At 49.3% G+C, this 17213-nt stretch overlaps 1 protein-coding gene across 4 annotated transcripts in view; it reads right to left on the minus strand.

Annotated features, from left to right (window-relative positions):
• Positions 1-9997, minus strand: part of COLEC11 (collectin subfamily member 11) — a 36943-nt gene extending 26946 nt beyond the window's left edge. Inside the window, exons 1-2 of one of the 4 annotated variants that reach the window (XM_070571781.1) lie at positions 9703-9997; positions 5047-5190 (exon numbers count right to left, since the gene is read on the minus strand). In XM_070571781.1, coding sequence (XP_070427882.1) covers positions 5047-5164 — 118 coding nt within the window. In that variant the 5' untranslated portion in view covers positions 5165-5190; positions 9703-9997. The remainder of the gene's footprint in view (positions 1-5046; positions 5191-9702) is intronic. The other 3 variants (XM_070571779.1, XM_070571780.1, XM_070571783.1) reach the window with 3 other exon arrangements.
• Positions 9998-17213: the final 7216 nt, after the last annotated feature.

A 17213-nucleotide genomic window follows, 5' to 3' on the forward strand; every position in this document is an offset into this window, starting at 1 on the left:
TCTTGTGACACCTGCCTCCATGGCTGAACAAATCAGTCTGCGAGCAGATGTCACCCCTGCCCAGCACACGGATGCAAACGCCACAGCACGCAAGCACAGCGGGTGTCAGAGGGGAGAGACAGAGAGGCCAACGGCTCATTCTGCAGGAGAGGAGCCAGGCCCGGCAACGGCCCCTCTCATGAGAGAGAGACTCCCACACACACAGGCTTCACAATGTCGTTAAGCTAATTCAATAAAACCCGTAAGAACAACTATGCCCTTTCAAAATTTCTGAGCAGCCAGCTTGCTAACGTAAATGTTTTCCTACCGACAATCAACTTTTTTAGCCACTAAGAAAAGACTGTTTTTCCCATCAAAAGGAGTTGTTATTCTCTTCAAATGCAAGGATAATGTGTTATTATTAGGCCTGTAATAGCAATAAATTTCATCTCAAGCACCAACACTGGTCAGTGGATATGGGCTGCCCAGAGTTGTGTTGAGAAAGACTCTAAAGCCCAGTCTGGATTCAGTAGAGGAAACACCAGAATCCACAGGGCACACGAGGAGGAGGCCTGTGTGCTGTATTCCCACAGACTGCATGCCACCTCCACATTCGGGTCTTTAACGAGATGGGCAGGGGCCAGCCCAGTGGTGTAGTGGTTAAGTTCACACACTCTGCTTCAGCAGCCTGGACTTTGCAGGTTCAGATCTCAGACACAGACCTACACACTGCTCATCAAGCCATGCTGTGGTAGCGTCCCATACACAAAATAGAGAAAGATTGGCAACAGACGTTAGCTCAGGGCCAATCTTCCTTGCCAAAAAAAAAAAGAAAGAAAGAAAAAAGAAAGAAAGGAAGAAAGGAGATGGGTAATGGCTTCTTCCTCCCGGGCTGAGCCTGGCCCTGGTAGACCTCAATAATGTTTGTCTAATGAATGAATGGAGACCATTGACGTGCCCCTTTCATCTTAAGAGTGGAGCCTGTATTGTGTATTTTTATCTCCACCGACTAAGGCAATTCCCAACACGTTGGATGTAATAAATCCAGTCCCAGACCATTCTCGCTCATTCTGGTCGACTGTGTGCCGGGTGTGAACTTCATCCTCTCCCTGCTTCTGTGTGTGGCCAGTGCACACTTAGTGATTGGTGAGCCACTGTCAAGGAGAGGGAAGCAGGCAGGGTCCCATCGTCACCGTGTGCCCCAAAGCTGCAGGTGACGGGTGAAGCCCACGCCACATACCCTGCGATGAAAAGTCACACTCTCTCCAACCCTTACTGAAAGAATGCGCAACAACCTAAGGATGGAAAAGGTCCTCGCATTTCCGCACGGCGGGTTCCCCTCCTCTCACTAGGGGGCGTTGTATCGTGTGAGCATCGCAGGATGTCTGCAAGGGCAGAGACGGATCTGAGAACCCGGTTTTACAGGGAAAGAGACTCCGCAGGAGCCAGGCGGCATTCATCCACGCCCCTACAAGGCCGAGTTGAGCGGGGCGGGCGCTGGGCCGACGCCCCTCAGGCCGCGCACAGAGGGCGCAGACCGAGCAGGGCCTCGCGGCAGCCGCTGCCCCACCAGCCCACACCGCGGACTGGCACGGGGGCGCAGATCCAAAGGCAGGGCTCTTCCCTGATACCAGTCTGTCCACTTGGTGGTGGGCAAAAGCCCGCATCCTCCTGAATTGTTATTGTCTGGAGGCTCCGGACTTGCTTTTTTACCCTAGATTTCTCTCCTGCACCCTCCCCCTGGCGCCCCATCTAAACAGAGGAACAAGAAAACTCCTCCTCTGAAGAAATGGGGCTCCCATCACAAAGAAGGAACCCATGTTGTCCCCACATTGCTACGTCAAAACAGGACACCCCGTTCTCGCCACACACACAGAATGGCAATCACGTGAGGTGACAGACGTGTGATCATTTCACAATGGATTTGTATGTTCAGTCATCACGTCGTGCACCTTGAATATAAAGATATAGCGACTCCTTTGTCAATTATACCTCAATAAAGCTAGAAATAGAAGAGAACAAGACATCCAGATTTTAAGGGCTTTAATAAAGATATTAAGAAGTTTCGCTACTCGAACTGTCCCTTTAGTATTGACAGGCTAGAGGGGAACTAGACTTATGAAACAACACTGCCACCTGAATCCAGGGATCTAGAACGTGGGCTCTGTAGCACGTGGTCTGTATTTCGTCCACAGCCTCAAAGCTTGCCACACAGCCTCCGCATTCCTTGGGGCCGTGTGGCTCCTCTGTAAGTCCTGGGAGAGCAGGGTCCCGGTGGATCCACTGGGGCCTTCCCTCTAAAGCGCCTGCACCCGACCTGCTCAGAGCAGATGCTCAGTCAGTATGCATGAAGGACAAACAGAGTCATACCAAGTCAGCCCCTGGGGACCATGCTCTCTCCGGGCAATTTTGGTGGCTCATCTCTGACTACAACACGGTGTTCAGTGTTGGGAACTCACTGATAAGAAGAGATGCAGTGTCCCTGGGAGTGGGCCACACCTCAGAGAGCAAAGAACCCAGGGGGCCTCCGCCAAGCACACCAACCAAAACAAGTTTGATGTCTGGGTTCGGCAGAAACAGTCACCGATGCAGATTTTGAAAAGCTGCTTCTCAGAAGTGCCCTCAAGATGTGCTTAACAACCCGGAGATAGCTGAATATCCATACTGTCCTAATTTTATATTTAAACTGTGAATATGCCAAACTGTAGAAAACCTGGACAGTTGCCTCTCTGAGCTTTTTTAGACACAACTATACACTCAGAGATAACCACCATTGTTAGTATATTTCCTTCTAGTTTTTTTCTCTGTTTCTATGTATTTGTATGTTTTTAACGGAATTACAGAGACTGAAGTTTTGTATTAGCTTTAGAACATACTGAATCTTTCTGTAACGACAAACATACATTTAAACCGCTCTCTGATATCTCCTCCCTCCGTGTGCTTCCCAGGTTATGGGAGATTTCTAGAGTCAGGAGCTGTGTGCTTAGGACACCCGCGTGATTTTAGGAGCAGCAAACGAACGGCTGTCTGGACTGAACGACCAACCTTCTTAACCTGCAAGCATCTGCTCCAGAAACATAGCCACCATTTAATCCTCACAGAACGCTGAGGCTGTGTCATTTCCCACGTTGACGGATGGAGACACTGAGGCTGGGGAGGACAGGCAACTTGTCACACACGTGGCTTGCACGTGCTGAACTCAGACCACTGTACCTCAAAGGCTGCGCCTTCGCGCTACCCGCATCACCTTAGAAAGAGGGGCCACACAGGCACACGAAGGCAGAACAACATCCCTGGGCCCAGGACAGACGGGCGGTTCCCCATCCAGCACTTCTGAAAAGCATCTAGAGAGATTTTCACTGACAGAATAGACGAGAACTATGCACGGAAGCCTGGGCCCACCCCAGTGCCCCCATCACGCGGGGGCCACAGACACTTCAGGGTATCCCCTCCCGGATGCCAGAGTGGAAGGCAATGTTCAGGACCCCAGGGGATCCACCCACGTCCAGGTGGGGAAGCAAATTCCACAGTGGAAAGTCCTGCTCTCTCTCCCACAGCCACATTTTCAAATTCAAAACTCAAGGCCCCACTCACAAACCGACAGCAGATCACTACAAAGCCCGGGGCCAGCATCCCTCTTTCATCAAAACTTTGAGCGAGTGGCACAAGTCAGACAGTTTGAGCTTCTTCCAACATAATTAAAAGTTTTTAAAGAGGGTCAACACACTTCTCATAATTAAAACCACGCAGCCAGGAGGCCGTTTGGGCCACAGGATTGTGTTCTTGGCTTCCACACAGCAGAGTGACAGCAGTCCCAAAAGACCTTCCCCAGTAGGGCTGCCCTCTTGGAGACTCTCCTGGCCATCAGCACTGACTTTCCTGATGACAGTCCTAACGCTGGCTGCCCTGATCACCCCAGAGGTGGCCCGCAGGGACCAGCACGCCCCTGAGACAGCGCTGGCCGCCCTGTGCTCCTGCTCACCAAGGACACTGGCCTCGGCTGCCCTTGGCTGAAGCCTGCTGCCTCTGTGCCCACAAGGGCCTGATCCCCAGATGACCGGCTCTGTCATTGGCAGAAGTCATTCTCACCATGGTCAACAGCGCCTAAATGTGAGTCTGCTTTTCTCCAACATCTCCATAAGGACAGCCTGCAGCTTCTCACAAAAGGCCCACTTGGCAGAGTCCAGGCTGGAGGGGCAGCCCACATGGGGAGGGGAGGGACAGAATGGACTTTGGGGATGCAGGAGGCAATGTATGCTGAGTCCTGGGCTGGCCCCTCCACATCCCTGCCTTCCTGCTCTTAGGAGCACATGGTGGAGGTGCCCCATCCCTGTCTTGAAATTCTTTATAACTTTGAACAAGGGGCCCACATTTCATTTTGCACTGGGCCCCTGGACTAACGGAGCTGGTCCTGCTTAGAAATCACAAGATCTGGAATCTCTTGCCTGTGGTTTATAGAACCAATGACTTTCTCAGGTGAAGAACCCACTCTGAGCGCTCAGACACTTCCCCTGTGCTGGTGTAGAGCCAGCTCTTCTGGAAGTAAATTATAGACGAAGCAACAAGAGAAAAGGTACTTTGGGTTTTAGAAGAAGGAATAAAGAACTTTCAGGAACCAGCACAGGAGTGCAGTCTTCAGAGCTGTGTGACCTAATTTGCAAACTGCTAAGTTTCCCTGAGCCTCGGATGTCCTCATCTGCAAATGGACCAGATGAGATCGCCTCATCCTGTGGGTCACTCGAGGTGACCCAGTCAGTGCTGGAACAAACGTCAGTTGCCTTTACAGGGTCCTAGCAGAGAGGATGAGCTGCCAACGAATGGCTAGCTTCAGGATTACAGGATTCCTCGGCCAAAGGGAGTGTACACACCATGCAGTCCAACCCTTGATTGTACAGATGGGGAAACTGAGGCCCGCCGAGGAGGCAGCTTTGCCCCAGGTCAGACCCTGAGCTGGCACTGGGACTCGGGACTTGGGACCACCCCTGTGTCAGCCACACACGGGCTCCCCGCCCACCCGCCGGCCACTGCTGGGAGGCCCTGGCCGAGGAGGCCCGAGTAGGAGGTTACCTTTGAGGCCTGGAACAAGGATCTGCACGGAGCAGGCGTCGTCCGCCGGCTGCTGAGGACATCCAGCTGGGAGCAGAGACAGGAAGGCCAGGCTAATGAGAGCCAGACCTCTCTTCATAATGAGCACTCGCAGGACACTGACTCCTGAATGAAGGAAGGGATAAACAGTGACGGGAATTCCAAAACTGGCGACAGCGAGTGACAGTGTGCAGGCCACAGCTGGGCTCACGGCCACCCCTCTGTGGGGCCAGGGCTCTCGGTAGCATTGTGGAACCTCTCCCATCGATTTGGTGTCTCTCTCACTCTCTCTCCCTCACTCACTCGTGTGCCGACTTAAACCTGCCCCGAGAAGTTTCTGTGGCCGGCTGAGACGATGACCACCACCCCGTGAAGTGTTAGTCCAGATTCTCTTCTTCTGCTTTATCACTAGTGTTTAATACACACAAAGCGTGTTTATAGTTATAGGAAAACTGTGACGCTCAGCCACAAAACACATGTTGGAGAGCCAGACAGCTTCACAAGTCAGGCCTTGCCCAGTGCTGCAGTCCCGGGGGGCCGTTCCCACCCCGCCCCCCTCCCCAGGAGCATCCGCTCTCCCAACGGTGAACTTACCATTCTCTCACTGTTTCTGAAATAGCATCACGACACATGGATGTATTCTTAAACCTTATAAGAGAGTATATCACACTGTGTGTAGTCTTCTGTGACTTACCTTCTGCTCCAGGAGCCACCCACGCTGCTACGTGCTGCTGTAGCTTATTGATTATCTAATTCCATTAATACAGAGAGCACCAGTGTGGGATGGGGTAGGAGTTGGAAGGGACAGGAGGACACAGCCGGTCCTACATCACAGTGGGGAGCAGGCACGCTGATTCTCCCCCCACGGGCCAGTGAGGGAGTCTTGGCAGCAGCACGCAGAGCCCTGCCACATGGGACTTAGATGTCTGTCTATGGCATAGTGGATGGCATAGAGTTTGGGGACAGCTGTTCATCTGGCTGTACCAATGTCCTGGCCAAATCACGTCTCCTTTATCAGCCTGTTTCCTTATCTTAAAGTGGAGGTGAGATCCCTAGGGTTATTCTGAGGAAGAACAGTGCTGATGCACAGAGCTGGGCACAGTGCCTGGCTCATGGCAAGTACTCACTCAATGACAGCTTTCATGTTACTGTTATCACACATTGTGGGGTGGCCCCAAGGCCAGCAACAGCTCCCAGACAAAGGAAAGACCGGGAGTCAGAGTTTCTAAACTGAGAGTGTTCTATACTCCCTGTAAAGTGCCTGTGCTTTAGCCAAGTCAGCCATAAAACGGGCACAGGTGAAAACCATTTGCATTCTGTGACATCCTGTAGTGAGGACCTGGCTTCCCGATGTGTGGTCATGGAACAGACACTGTGAAGGGCGAGGGATGAAGACGGATATTCACTGGACTTGGGAAAATACAACACCCATATGATACCCCACAGAGATAGCACATCTCTCATGGCAGAGACCAGGAAACCAAAGGTAAGAGAAATTAAGTAATTGCCCAGCATTTACAACTAGTAAGTGGTGACAATGGGCTTGAAACCTGGATCTCCTACTGCTGTTGACTTCTTTCTTCGTTCTGCCCAACTGTCAGTTTCTCATGCATCAAAGCAAGGGCTCATCCTCCTCCTTAAATCACAATGGTAATGGGCTTTTATTTTATTTTGTATTATTGTATGTTTGGTGGAGAGAAAAGCAGCCAATATTTACCGCATCACAAATGTGGACACTTATATGTAATTCCCCAAACCTCTTATGAAATATATGGTCCCTCATGTAAAGATGATGAAATGAAGCAGCAAGAGGTTGCATGGCCAGCCACACAGCACAGCTGGACCGTCAAACATGCTCTGGCGCCAACCCACCTCTTCACACCGCCGCTGCCTCTCCCCACCCCCGCCTGCCGTAGCTCACACAAATATTAGAACTATAAGGAAAAGGAAAAGGACGCGCAAATTTGCCCACATTCCAGGGCCCCAGGGAGGAGCTGTGCCCCTTTTAGTCTCCTTTGTCGTCTCAGCTGTGGGTCCACGTGCGAGTAATCTGTACTGGAAGCAGGCAGACGTATGTGCCACAGTCCATACATCGCACAGAGCCCCGAGCACTCAGGGCCTGGAGTTTGGCGGCACTAAACTGACTGAGCAAACAAAAGAACGAGCGAGGGGCCGGCCCCTGGCCAAGTGGTTAGGTTCACGTGCTCCGGTTCAGTGGCCCAGGGTTTCGCCGGTTAGGATCCTGGCTGTGGACATGGTGCCACTCATCGAGCCATGCTGAGGTGGTGTCCCACATAACACTAGACCTAAAACTAGGATATACAACTATGTACTGGGGGGCTTTGGGGAGAAGAAGAAAAAGAAAAGGGAACTAGTGAAGGAATGAATGGACGGAGGGCCACAACATGCCGCAGGCGGCATTCGATGCTCTTCTCCTGCTCATCGTTCCTCCATGTTCTAGAGTGTTTACCATGCCTGATGTCCACACAGCATTCCCAGGGCCAGCTCGTTGACACGTGACCTGTGCAGACCCACGGGGGAGGGGCACACGCAGAGGGCCCTGCAATGGGATTAGCGTGCCCCTGTCGCTGTCCTGGAATCCCTAGGTTTTGGAACAAAGGGGCACCTCAAAGTTAGCAGCCACTAAACTGATCACTGTCTTGTGTTCTTAACCCTAATGAACTTAGCTGCTGCTTTAGCAGGAAATATTTTGGTTCTTTCCAGAATATAGCTCTTAAAAGCAATGATAATGTTGTATGTCAATTACATCTCAATTTTAAAAGTCACAATAAACACCTACTTTTGTGCTCAGGCAAATGGATACTTGTTTTTTGGTATTTGTTGGAGGCAAACTGACTGGATTTTTAAATGTCTCAGGTGTCAGAAGCTAACAAGGGAACTCCTCTCTAGCTAGAAACCACTGTGTCAAGAGACAGCCACGTCGCTTAGCAAGACTTAACGCTCTCACACTGCGGAAGCCTCAAGAGCAGCTTCAGGAGGATCAGTTACAAGAGGAGGCGACAGTGAGAGGAAAACCCAGAATAAGCCGAAGCTGGTGTTCCTCACTCACTCCTTCACTGGTTCTCTGACTCGGCCGCCCATTCGCACACCTATGCCCAGCCCCTGCCCAGGCCCCTCTCGGCCCGCCCTGAGGCGCCCGCTCCCAGTCCAGCTCAATGGGTCCTGGCTGCAGAAATCAGGGCGCCAGGCCCTGGGTGACAGCCTCCTCGTCCCAGAGCCCCGGCTCTTTCCTGCCCTCTTAGAAGAGGAATTTCATTTCATAAACGAAGAAGCCACAGCCCCCCAGACCTCTTCAAGAACAACATCCTTATCTCTGGGCCAGGGCCCAGGAGGCTCGGAGCCCTCTCCGTCAAGGAGGTTGGCTTTTCAGAGGGGAAAGGGGATTCAATTTGGAATTCTTAGCAGAGACACATTATAAGAATAAAACAGCAAATGAAGAAAAATCTGGCTTCATTTGCCAAACATACAACTGTACATTTCCATTAAATACCTAGAGCGGGGCCCAGCATCTCACAGCCACCGCGAATAACTGGAGAGAGCTGCACCCCAGAAGCATGAGGGAGCCCGGGGCTCACTGGCAAACACCCCCCGCTCCCCCCCCGCCCCCCGCTGTGTGGCTTCCTACAGTGACTGTGGGCCTCCCCATGGCCACAGCACTGACAGATTTCCACCCCAATGGCACACATTTTTCCTTCTTTTTATCAAGACCACAAAGTAAGAAGAGGCCTTTTCCTTGTTATTTTGTCCTAGCTTGATGCAAATCATCTGTCTGCTCTCTTATTTAGTACATAGACTTTTCAAAATTGTAAATGAAATCAAATAGCTGTGAAAGTTGGGGGCACTGCTCGCCTCCACCAGGCAAAGTGTTTCCCACCAAATCAGAAATCCAGTTATACCATGAAACGGCTTTAACACTTTATCTTTTAAACTCAGAGCTACTACCTAACTTCAGCCCAGCAGGGCGGCCAGTTCTAAGGGCCAGGGATCAAGGCAGGAAGGGTCGCCCTGTGACACTTCTGTCTCATCCAGTTTGGCAGACTAGATGCACCTACTCTGTGTAAGATGACCCCATTTGCCCTTGAAAGTTGTCTTCTCAAGTCCCACCTTCCCCCACACCTGACATTCCCAGCACTGAGCCCAAAACAGAGCTGTCACTGAGCACAGATCACCGCTGTCGTCCACGTGGCCCATCTGCAGGTGGTCACTGAGCACAGATCACCGCTGTCGGCCACGTGGCCCATCTGCAGGTGGTCAATGAGGACAGATCACCGCTGTCGTCCACGTGGCCCATCCGCAGGTGGTCAACAAGCCGACCTGACCCTGCCCTGGCTGCTCAGACAGTTGGTTGGTTCTGTGGCCTCTTCTTACACTAGGACTGGGAATTAGGAAAGGAATTGCTTCACCTCTGTGAATCTGTGTAAACCGCAGAGGGCTTGACTCAGTCGTCTAGTAACTGACAGATCTAAGCCTGCTCCTCAGTGGACTCCAGGAAGTTTCCACCATGAACTACTGACTTAACCAAACCTTGGAATTCTGGTGCCTGATTTACTTGACAGACTCGAGACTCTGGCCAGATCTAGGAACAGATTCCCAGCTCCGCTTCAACCCAGTTCCTACCTCTGGCTCTGTCTGGAATCTCGCCTTCCTGTCTCAGCGTCTTCCCGCTGGGGAACCGCCGTCCTGCTCTCCAGGGCTGCAGCCAACGGGCACACTAGGCACGGGGGGCGTCCTGACCGTCGGGAGCCCGTGGGGACACTGCACCCGGGAGCCTCATGGCTGCTATTTACAGAGACGGACGCAGCGCACACACGAGCAGGCATGGGCCTGGGCCATCAGACGGCCCAGCAAATCAGGCCGGGAGGCTGCTGTGTTATCTGCAAACCGCTTCCTGTTTGAAATCCTCAGCTGTCCTGAGAGGGTGGTGGGAGAGTGTGGGAACGCTGGAAACATCCGTGATGTCAGGGCTCTCCCAGGAAGGGAGGCGTGTGGGGCCCTCCTCGAGAGGCCCCTTCTAACTACTCACCCCCAACACCCCAATTCCATCTCCTTTTCATCCTGTCTCTTCTTTATATCTTTTCTGTTCTTCTCTTTTTCTTTTTTTGAAAAAATAAGCATGAGTATTGTAGAAAGTCAGGAAAGTATAAAGAAGAGTGATAATTATCACCTGGAATCACACCAGTTGGTGCTAAATACGGCTGACATGTCTTTTCATTTCTTCCGTCCGGGGTTTCAGTTCAAAAGCGTTGAGTGCATGTCCAATGCCTGTGGAGACCTAACCCACGGTGAGACCCCAAACTCACGCCACTCACTGAAGTTTCATTCAAAGACAACACACGCCCAAACACATCTCTGTGATGGGCTGGGTGGATCCAGCCTCTGAGGAGCCCAACTCTGATACAATTTGGGGGGGGGGGGGGGGGTGGAACAGGACTTCTTTAAGAAAAAGATATATATAAAATTATGATCATAAAAAGTTAGGTTCAAAGGTGAATATTTATTTAGACTGAAAAGAGAAGTCATAACAAATCACATGTGTAAAAACTGACAAATTCCACACACATCACAAAATCCATGAAAAAGAATGGATTGTTTATTAAACTGTCTGACCGCATAAATAAATTTGACAACTTAGACGAAATGGACCACTTCCTGGGGAAACACAAACTACCACAATGGACCCAACATGAAATAGAGAATTGAACAGCCCCGTAACAGTTAAGGGACTTGAATGTGTGATTTAAAAACTCCCAAAAAGGAAATCTCCAGGCCAGATGGTTTCACAGGAGAACTTTACCAAACGTTTAAAGAAAAATTAACACCAATTCTCACACACTTCTCCCAGAAAACAGAAGAGGAGGAGTACTTACCAATTCATTTTATGAAGCTGGTGTTACCCTGATACCAGAACCAGACAAAGACAGTACGAAAAAAGGAAAACTATAGACCAATAACCCTCATGAATACAGATGCAAAAATCTTTAACAAAATGTTAGCAAAATAGAATTCAGTAATATGTAAAAAGATTTATAAACTGTCACCGAGTGGTGTATTTCAGGAATGCAAGGATGGGTCAATATTCAAAAACAATCAACGTTATCCACCATACTAACGAGCTAACAGAGAAAAATCACATGATCATATCAACTGATGCAGAAAAGGCATTTGACATAATTCAACCCCCTTTCATGATAAAAACTCTCAGAAAAATAGAAATAGAGGGGGAACTTCCTCAACTTGATTTTTAAAAACCTACACTAACATCATGCTTAGGGGCAAGACTGACGGTCTTCCTCCCAGGATAAGGACAAGGCAGGACGTCCACTCTCACCACTCTTACTCACCATCACGCTGCACGGTCCAGCCCGTGCAAAGGGCACATAGATCAGAAAGGAGAAAATGCAACAGTGCCTGTCGCAGAGGACATGACTGTCTGCTTAGAAAATCCCAGGAGTCTACAAAAAACTCCTAGAACTATTAAACGAATTCAGCAAGGCCTCAGAATACAGGTTAAACATACAAAAATCAATTGTATTTCTATAAGCTGGCAATGAACATGGAGACATTGACATTCAAAACAATTACCATTCACAACCCCTCAAAAAAATGGAATACTTGGGTGTAAATCTAACAAACATGCATAGGGCCTATGTGCTGGAACACAAAACACTGATGAGAAAAGCCCAGATCTAAGCAATTCGAGAGACATGTGTTCACGGATTGGAAGGCTCAACATAGTGAAGACGTCAGTTCCTCCCAAATTGATCTGCAAGCTTAACACAATTCCTGTTAAAATCGCAGCAAGAATTTTTGTAGATATAGATAAGATTATTCTAAACTTTATATGAAAAGGCAAAGGAAACAGAATAGCTAAAACAATTTTGAAAAAGAATAAAGTAGGAAGACTGAAACCACCCAATTTCAAGATTTATTTATTACACAACAAACAGAACAGGGAACTCACACAAATATACCCAACAAATTTTTTTAAAGTCTTTTTATTGCGGTAAAATACACATAACATGAAATTCACCATCTTAATCATCTTTGTGTGGAGGGGGCTTTTTTTCTTTTTTGTTGAGGAAGATTGGCCCTGAGCTAACATCCGTTGCCAATCTTCCTCTTTTTGTTGAGGAAGATTGGCCCTGAGCTAACATCTGTTGCCAATCTTCCTCTTTGTTGAGGAAGATTGTTGCTGAGCTAACATCTGTGCCAGTCTCCCTCTATTTTGTATGTGGGACACAGCCACAGCATAGCTTGATGAGCAGTGCATAGGTCCTCACCCAGGATCCAAACTCGTGAACCCCAGGCCACCGAAGGGGAGCACACAAAGTTAACCACTACACCACCAGGCGAGCCCCATCTTAATCATCTTTAAGTATACACTTAAGTGGTATTAAATGCATTGATAATATCATGTGACCATCACTACCATCTGTCTCCGTGATTCTTTCCATTTTGTAAAACTGAACCTCTGTCCTCGTTAAAGGCTAACTCCCGGGGCTGGCCCCGTGGCCGAGTGGTTAAGTTCACATGCTCCGCTGCAGGCGGCCCAGTGTTTCACTGGTTCGAATCCTGGGCGCGGACATGGCACTGCTCATCAAACCACGCTGAGGCAGCATCCCACATGCCACAACTAGAAGGACCCACAACGAAGAATATGCAACTATGTACCAGGGGGCTTTGGGGAGAAAAAGAAAAAAAAAAATTTAAAAATTTAAAAAAAATAAAAGGCTAACTCCCCATCAGCCCCCACCTCAGCCCCTGGCAACCGCCATTCGACCTCCTGTCTCTATGACTTTGACTACTCTATGTATCTCATGTAAGTGGAACCATACAGTATTTGTCTTTTTGTGACTAGCTTATTTCACTTGGCATAATGTCTTTGTTTGCTGAGGAAGATTCACCCTGAGCTACATATGTGCCAATCTTCCTCTACTTTGTATGTGGGTCACCATCATAGCATGGCTGATGATTGGTGTAGGTCCGTGCCCAGGATCTGAACCCGGGCCACTGAAGCAGAGCACACTGAACTTAAGCACTACACCACAGGGCCAGCCCTCACTTAGCACAAAGTCTTCCATTAATGTCTTCAAGTTTCACCCACGTTGTAGCATGTGACAGGATTTCATTCCTTTCTAAAGCCGAATAATAGTCCATTGTGTGGATACATCCCATTTTGTTTATCCATTCCTCTGTTGATGGACACTTGGGTTGCTTCCACTCTTTTGCTATTAAGAATACTGCTATGGGGGCCGGCTCCGTGGCTGAGTGGTTAAGTTCGTGCACTCCGCTGCAGTGGCCCAGGGTTCGGATCCTGGGCGCGGACATGGCACTGCTCGTTAGGCCACGTTGAGGAAGGGTCCCACATCCCACAACTAGAAGGACCTGCAACTAAGATATACAACTATGTACCGGGGCGGTGGGGGGGGGGGGGGGGCGCAGTTTGGGAAATAAAAAATAAAAAAAAATAAAAAATAAAAAGAATACTGCTATGAACATGAGTGTACAAATATTTCAGTTCTGGGTATACACCCAGAAGCAGAACTGCTGGACCATATAGTAATTCATTCTATTGTTAACTTTTTGAGGAATTGCCACACTGTTTTCCATAGTGGCTGTACCACTTCACTTTCCCTCCAACAGGGCACAAGGGTCCCAATTTCTCCACATCCTCCCCAGCACTTGTTATTTTCTGGGGTTTTTTGATAGTAGCCATCCTAAGGGGTGTGAGGTGGTATCTGACAGTGGTTTTAATTTGCATTTCCCTAATGATCAGCGATGTTGAGCATCTTCTCATGGGTTTACTAGCCTACAGCTGATTTTTGACAAAGGTGCAAAAGCAACTCAGTGGAGGGAAGACAGCCTTCCAACATCTGGTGCTGCCGCAAGTGGACATCCAGAGGCAGCGAGATGAGCCCTGACCCAAGTCTCACACCTGATACAAATAGTGACTCAAAACAGATCACGGACGTAAACGAAAACATAAAATTATAAAACTTTTAGGAGAAAAATCTTCAGGGTCTAGGGCTAGACAAACAGATATAGCACCACAAGTACAATCCACAAAAGCTAAAACTGATAAACTGGACTTCATCAATATTAAAAATGTTGGCTGTGGCGCCGGCCCCATGGGGTCATGGTTGAGTTCGGTGCTCTCTGCTTCTGCGGCCCAGGTTTGTGGGTTTGGATCCCAGGCGCGGACCTGCGCCGCTTCTCGGTTGTGCTGAGACGGTGCCCCGCACACAAAGTGGAGGAAGATTGGCACAGATGTTAGCTCAAGGCTAATATTCCTCAGGAAAAAAAAAAAAGTTTGCTGTGAAAGCCCTATTAATATGCAAAAATAAGCCATAAGAGGGGAGAAAACATTCACGAACCATCTATCTGTCAAAGGTCTTTTATCGAGAATATACAAAGAACTCTCAAAACTCAACAGTAAAATAACAATCCATTAGAAAATGGGCAAAAACAAGAAGAGATATTTCAACCAGGAGGATGTACAGATGGCAAATAAGCACATGAAAAGGTGTTCCAGGGGCCGGCCCAGTGGTGCAGCGGTTAAGTGCGCACATTCCGCTTCTCGGTGGCCCGGAGTTCACTGGTTCGGATCCCGGGTGCGGACATGGCACCGCTTGGCACACCATGCTGTGGCAGGCGTCCCACATATAAAGTAGAGGAAGATGGGCACGGATGTTAGCTCAGGGCCAGTCTCCGCCAGCAAAAAGAGGAGGACTGGCAGTAGTTAGCACAGGGCTAATCTTCCTCAAAAAAAAAAAAAAAAGATGTTCCACATCGTTAGCCATTAGGGAAACACAAATTAAACCCACAATGAGCTATCACCACACACCTATCAGAATGGCTGAAATTAAAAATAGTGACATTACCAACTGCTGGCGAGGATGCGGAGAAACTGGATCCCTCTCGTACACTGCTGGTGGGCATGTAAAACGGGATGGCTGCTCCGGAAAACAGTTTGGCAGTTTCTTTAAAAACGAAATGACCCAGCAATTCGCTCCTGGGCATTTATCCCTAGAAAACGAAGACTTACATTCACACAGAAACCTGAACACGCGTGAATGTTTCTAGCGGCTGTGTTCATAACAGCCCCAAACGGAAAACAGCTCAGGTGTCTTTCGATGGGTGAATGGTCACACGAACACCACGGACACTACTCAGCAACCAAAGGAACAAGCCATGACACGGCCACAACTGGACGGCCCTCCAGGGACTTTGAGCGAAAGCAGCCAATCCCACAAAGGCTCCTGACTGTCTGCCTCCATTTTCACAATGTTACTGCAACGACAAAACCACAAAATGAACAGACTAGTGTCGCCAGGGGTTGAGGAGAAGTGGGCGAGGGAAGTGGGTGTGGCGATGAGAGGACCATGGAGGACAACATCCTGTAACTTGGCACAAAAAGTCACTATCCTAGTGAAGACGCTGTACTGCAGTTTCCTAAGACGTCATCATTGGGGAACCAGGTACCCAGGCTCGCTCTCTACGATTTCGCACAACTGCATGTGAACCTACAATTATCTCAAAATAAGAGGCTTAATTTAAAAACAGCTGCCTGACATGCCATCATATTTCTTTCTTTTGTTTTATATTATTTGGCTCCTCCCATGAAAATAATTTTCTATAGAAAGAATAGAAGATAACTCAGTATTTTCCCTAGCATGGTTATTTGAATTCTTCATTGGTAGCTTTACAAACGTTTATTTCAGCTCCATAAGCCACTGTTGCCATGCCATGTGTGCTTTCAGGATGGTGGTCACATTTGGAAGAACCTCCATCAGACTTCTGTCACATACGAGGTGTTCGGTTTCCGGCATTTTAAGCTTGTTTGTTTCGTGCAGAGAGCAATCAGACTCTTTGAATCGATGACACCACCGTCCAGTCTGTAACTGATGACCTCTTTAGACATGGAAATCACTGCAAACCACTGAACCAACTTAAATCCAAGACAGTACGATCCCCGCTGAACTCAGCCTTGCCCCCGCTCCTGCTCGGGGGACATCTGGCAGTGTTCTGGAGATATTCTGAGTTGTCACACTGTGGGGGGGTGGCGGAGGCAGGGATGCCACTAAACACCCTACAAAGCACAGGACAGTCCCCACCACAGAGAATAATCAAGACCCAGATGCCAAGAGTGCTGAGGTGGGAGCCCTTAGCCGGATGCCAGAGATGCCCATTGCGACTCCAGCACCCCTGGACAGGAGGACAGCGACAGCGCAGCCACGTCGTTCCCGCGCAGCCCCTTCGCCTGAACTTAATGCAAACTGGGATGAAGGTCCAGCACCCAGGTGTCAGCTAGGACCACTGCCCTTCACTAACGAGGTGCTCTCCACTACCCCTGGGAGCAAGGCATTACTGCTCCACTCAGGGCTCAAGAGACGGGGCCGAGAATGGGAGCGCTTGCGCCAGGCCACACATCGCTGGGGTCGTGCCGGCTGCAGTCCACCTAGGTAAGCTGTCTCACCACAGCCGTGCTTTGCAGACCACGTGGGAAGGCAGCCAGCACTCAAGGAGCCCGTCCCATGGCCACACCTCCCTCCTACCCGCCTCGCTGCTGTTGCACAACTGACACGGGGCACTTTCCTTTTGTTTTGTGTCCTGAAATGTTAAGGGCTTTTTTTGGAAAAGTACCAACAATCTGAGAATTACTCTCAGTTACAAAAATAAGTGATAATATTAAACTTGCCTATTTCAGGTAGGTTGTAAATTAGAGGGTTTTTTTTTTTCCTGAGGAAGATTAGCCCTGAGCTAACATCTGCCGCCAATCCTCCTCTTTTTGCTGAGGAAAACTGGCCCTGAGCTAACATCTGTGCCCATCTTCCTCCACTTTATATGTGGGACGCCTACCACACATGGCTTGCCAAGCGGTGCCATGTCCGCACCCGGGATCCAAACTGGCGAACCCTGGGGCCGCCGAAGCGGAACGTGCGCACTTAACCGCTGAGCCACCAGGCCGGCCCCTAGAGCCATTTTTAGATTATATATCATGTTTACACCAAAAAGTCATCAGAAATCACTGGGTTCTTCTCCTCTGAGGCCTTCTCTGTCGTCCCTTCTTCCCACTTTTTCTCCTTCCCTTCAGCTTTTTCTTGAAGCACTGAAGTCACGGCCCTTGG

This window comes from Equus przewalskii, chromosome 14 (assembly GCF_037783145.1).
Source record: "Equus przewalskii isolate Varuska chromosome 14, EquPr2, whole genome shotgun sequence".
Classification (NCBI taxonomy): Eukaryota; Metazoa; Chordata; class Mammalia; order Perissodactyla; family Equidae; genus Equus; species Equus przewalskii.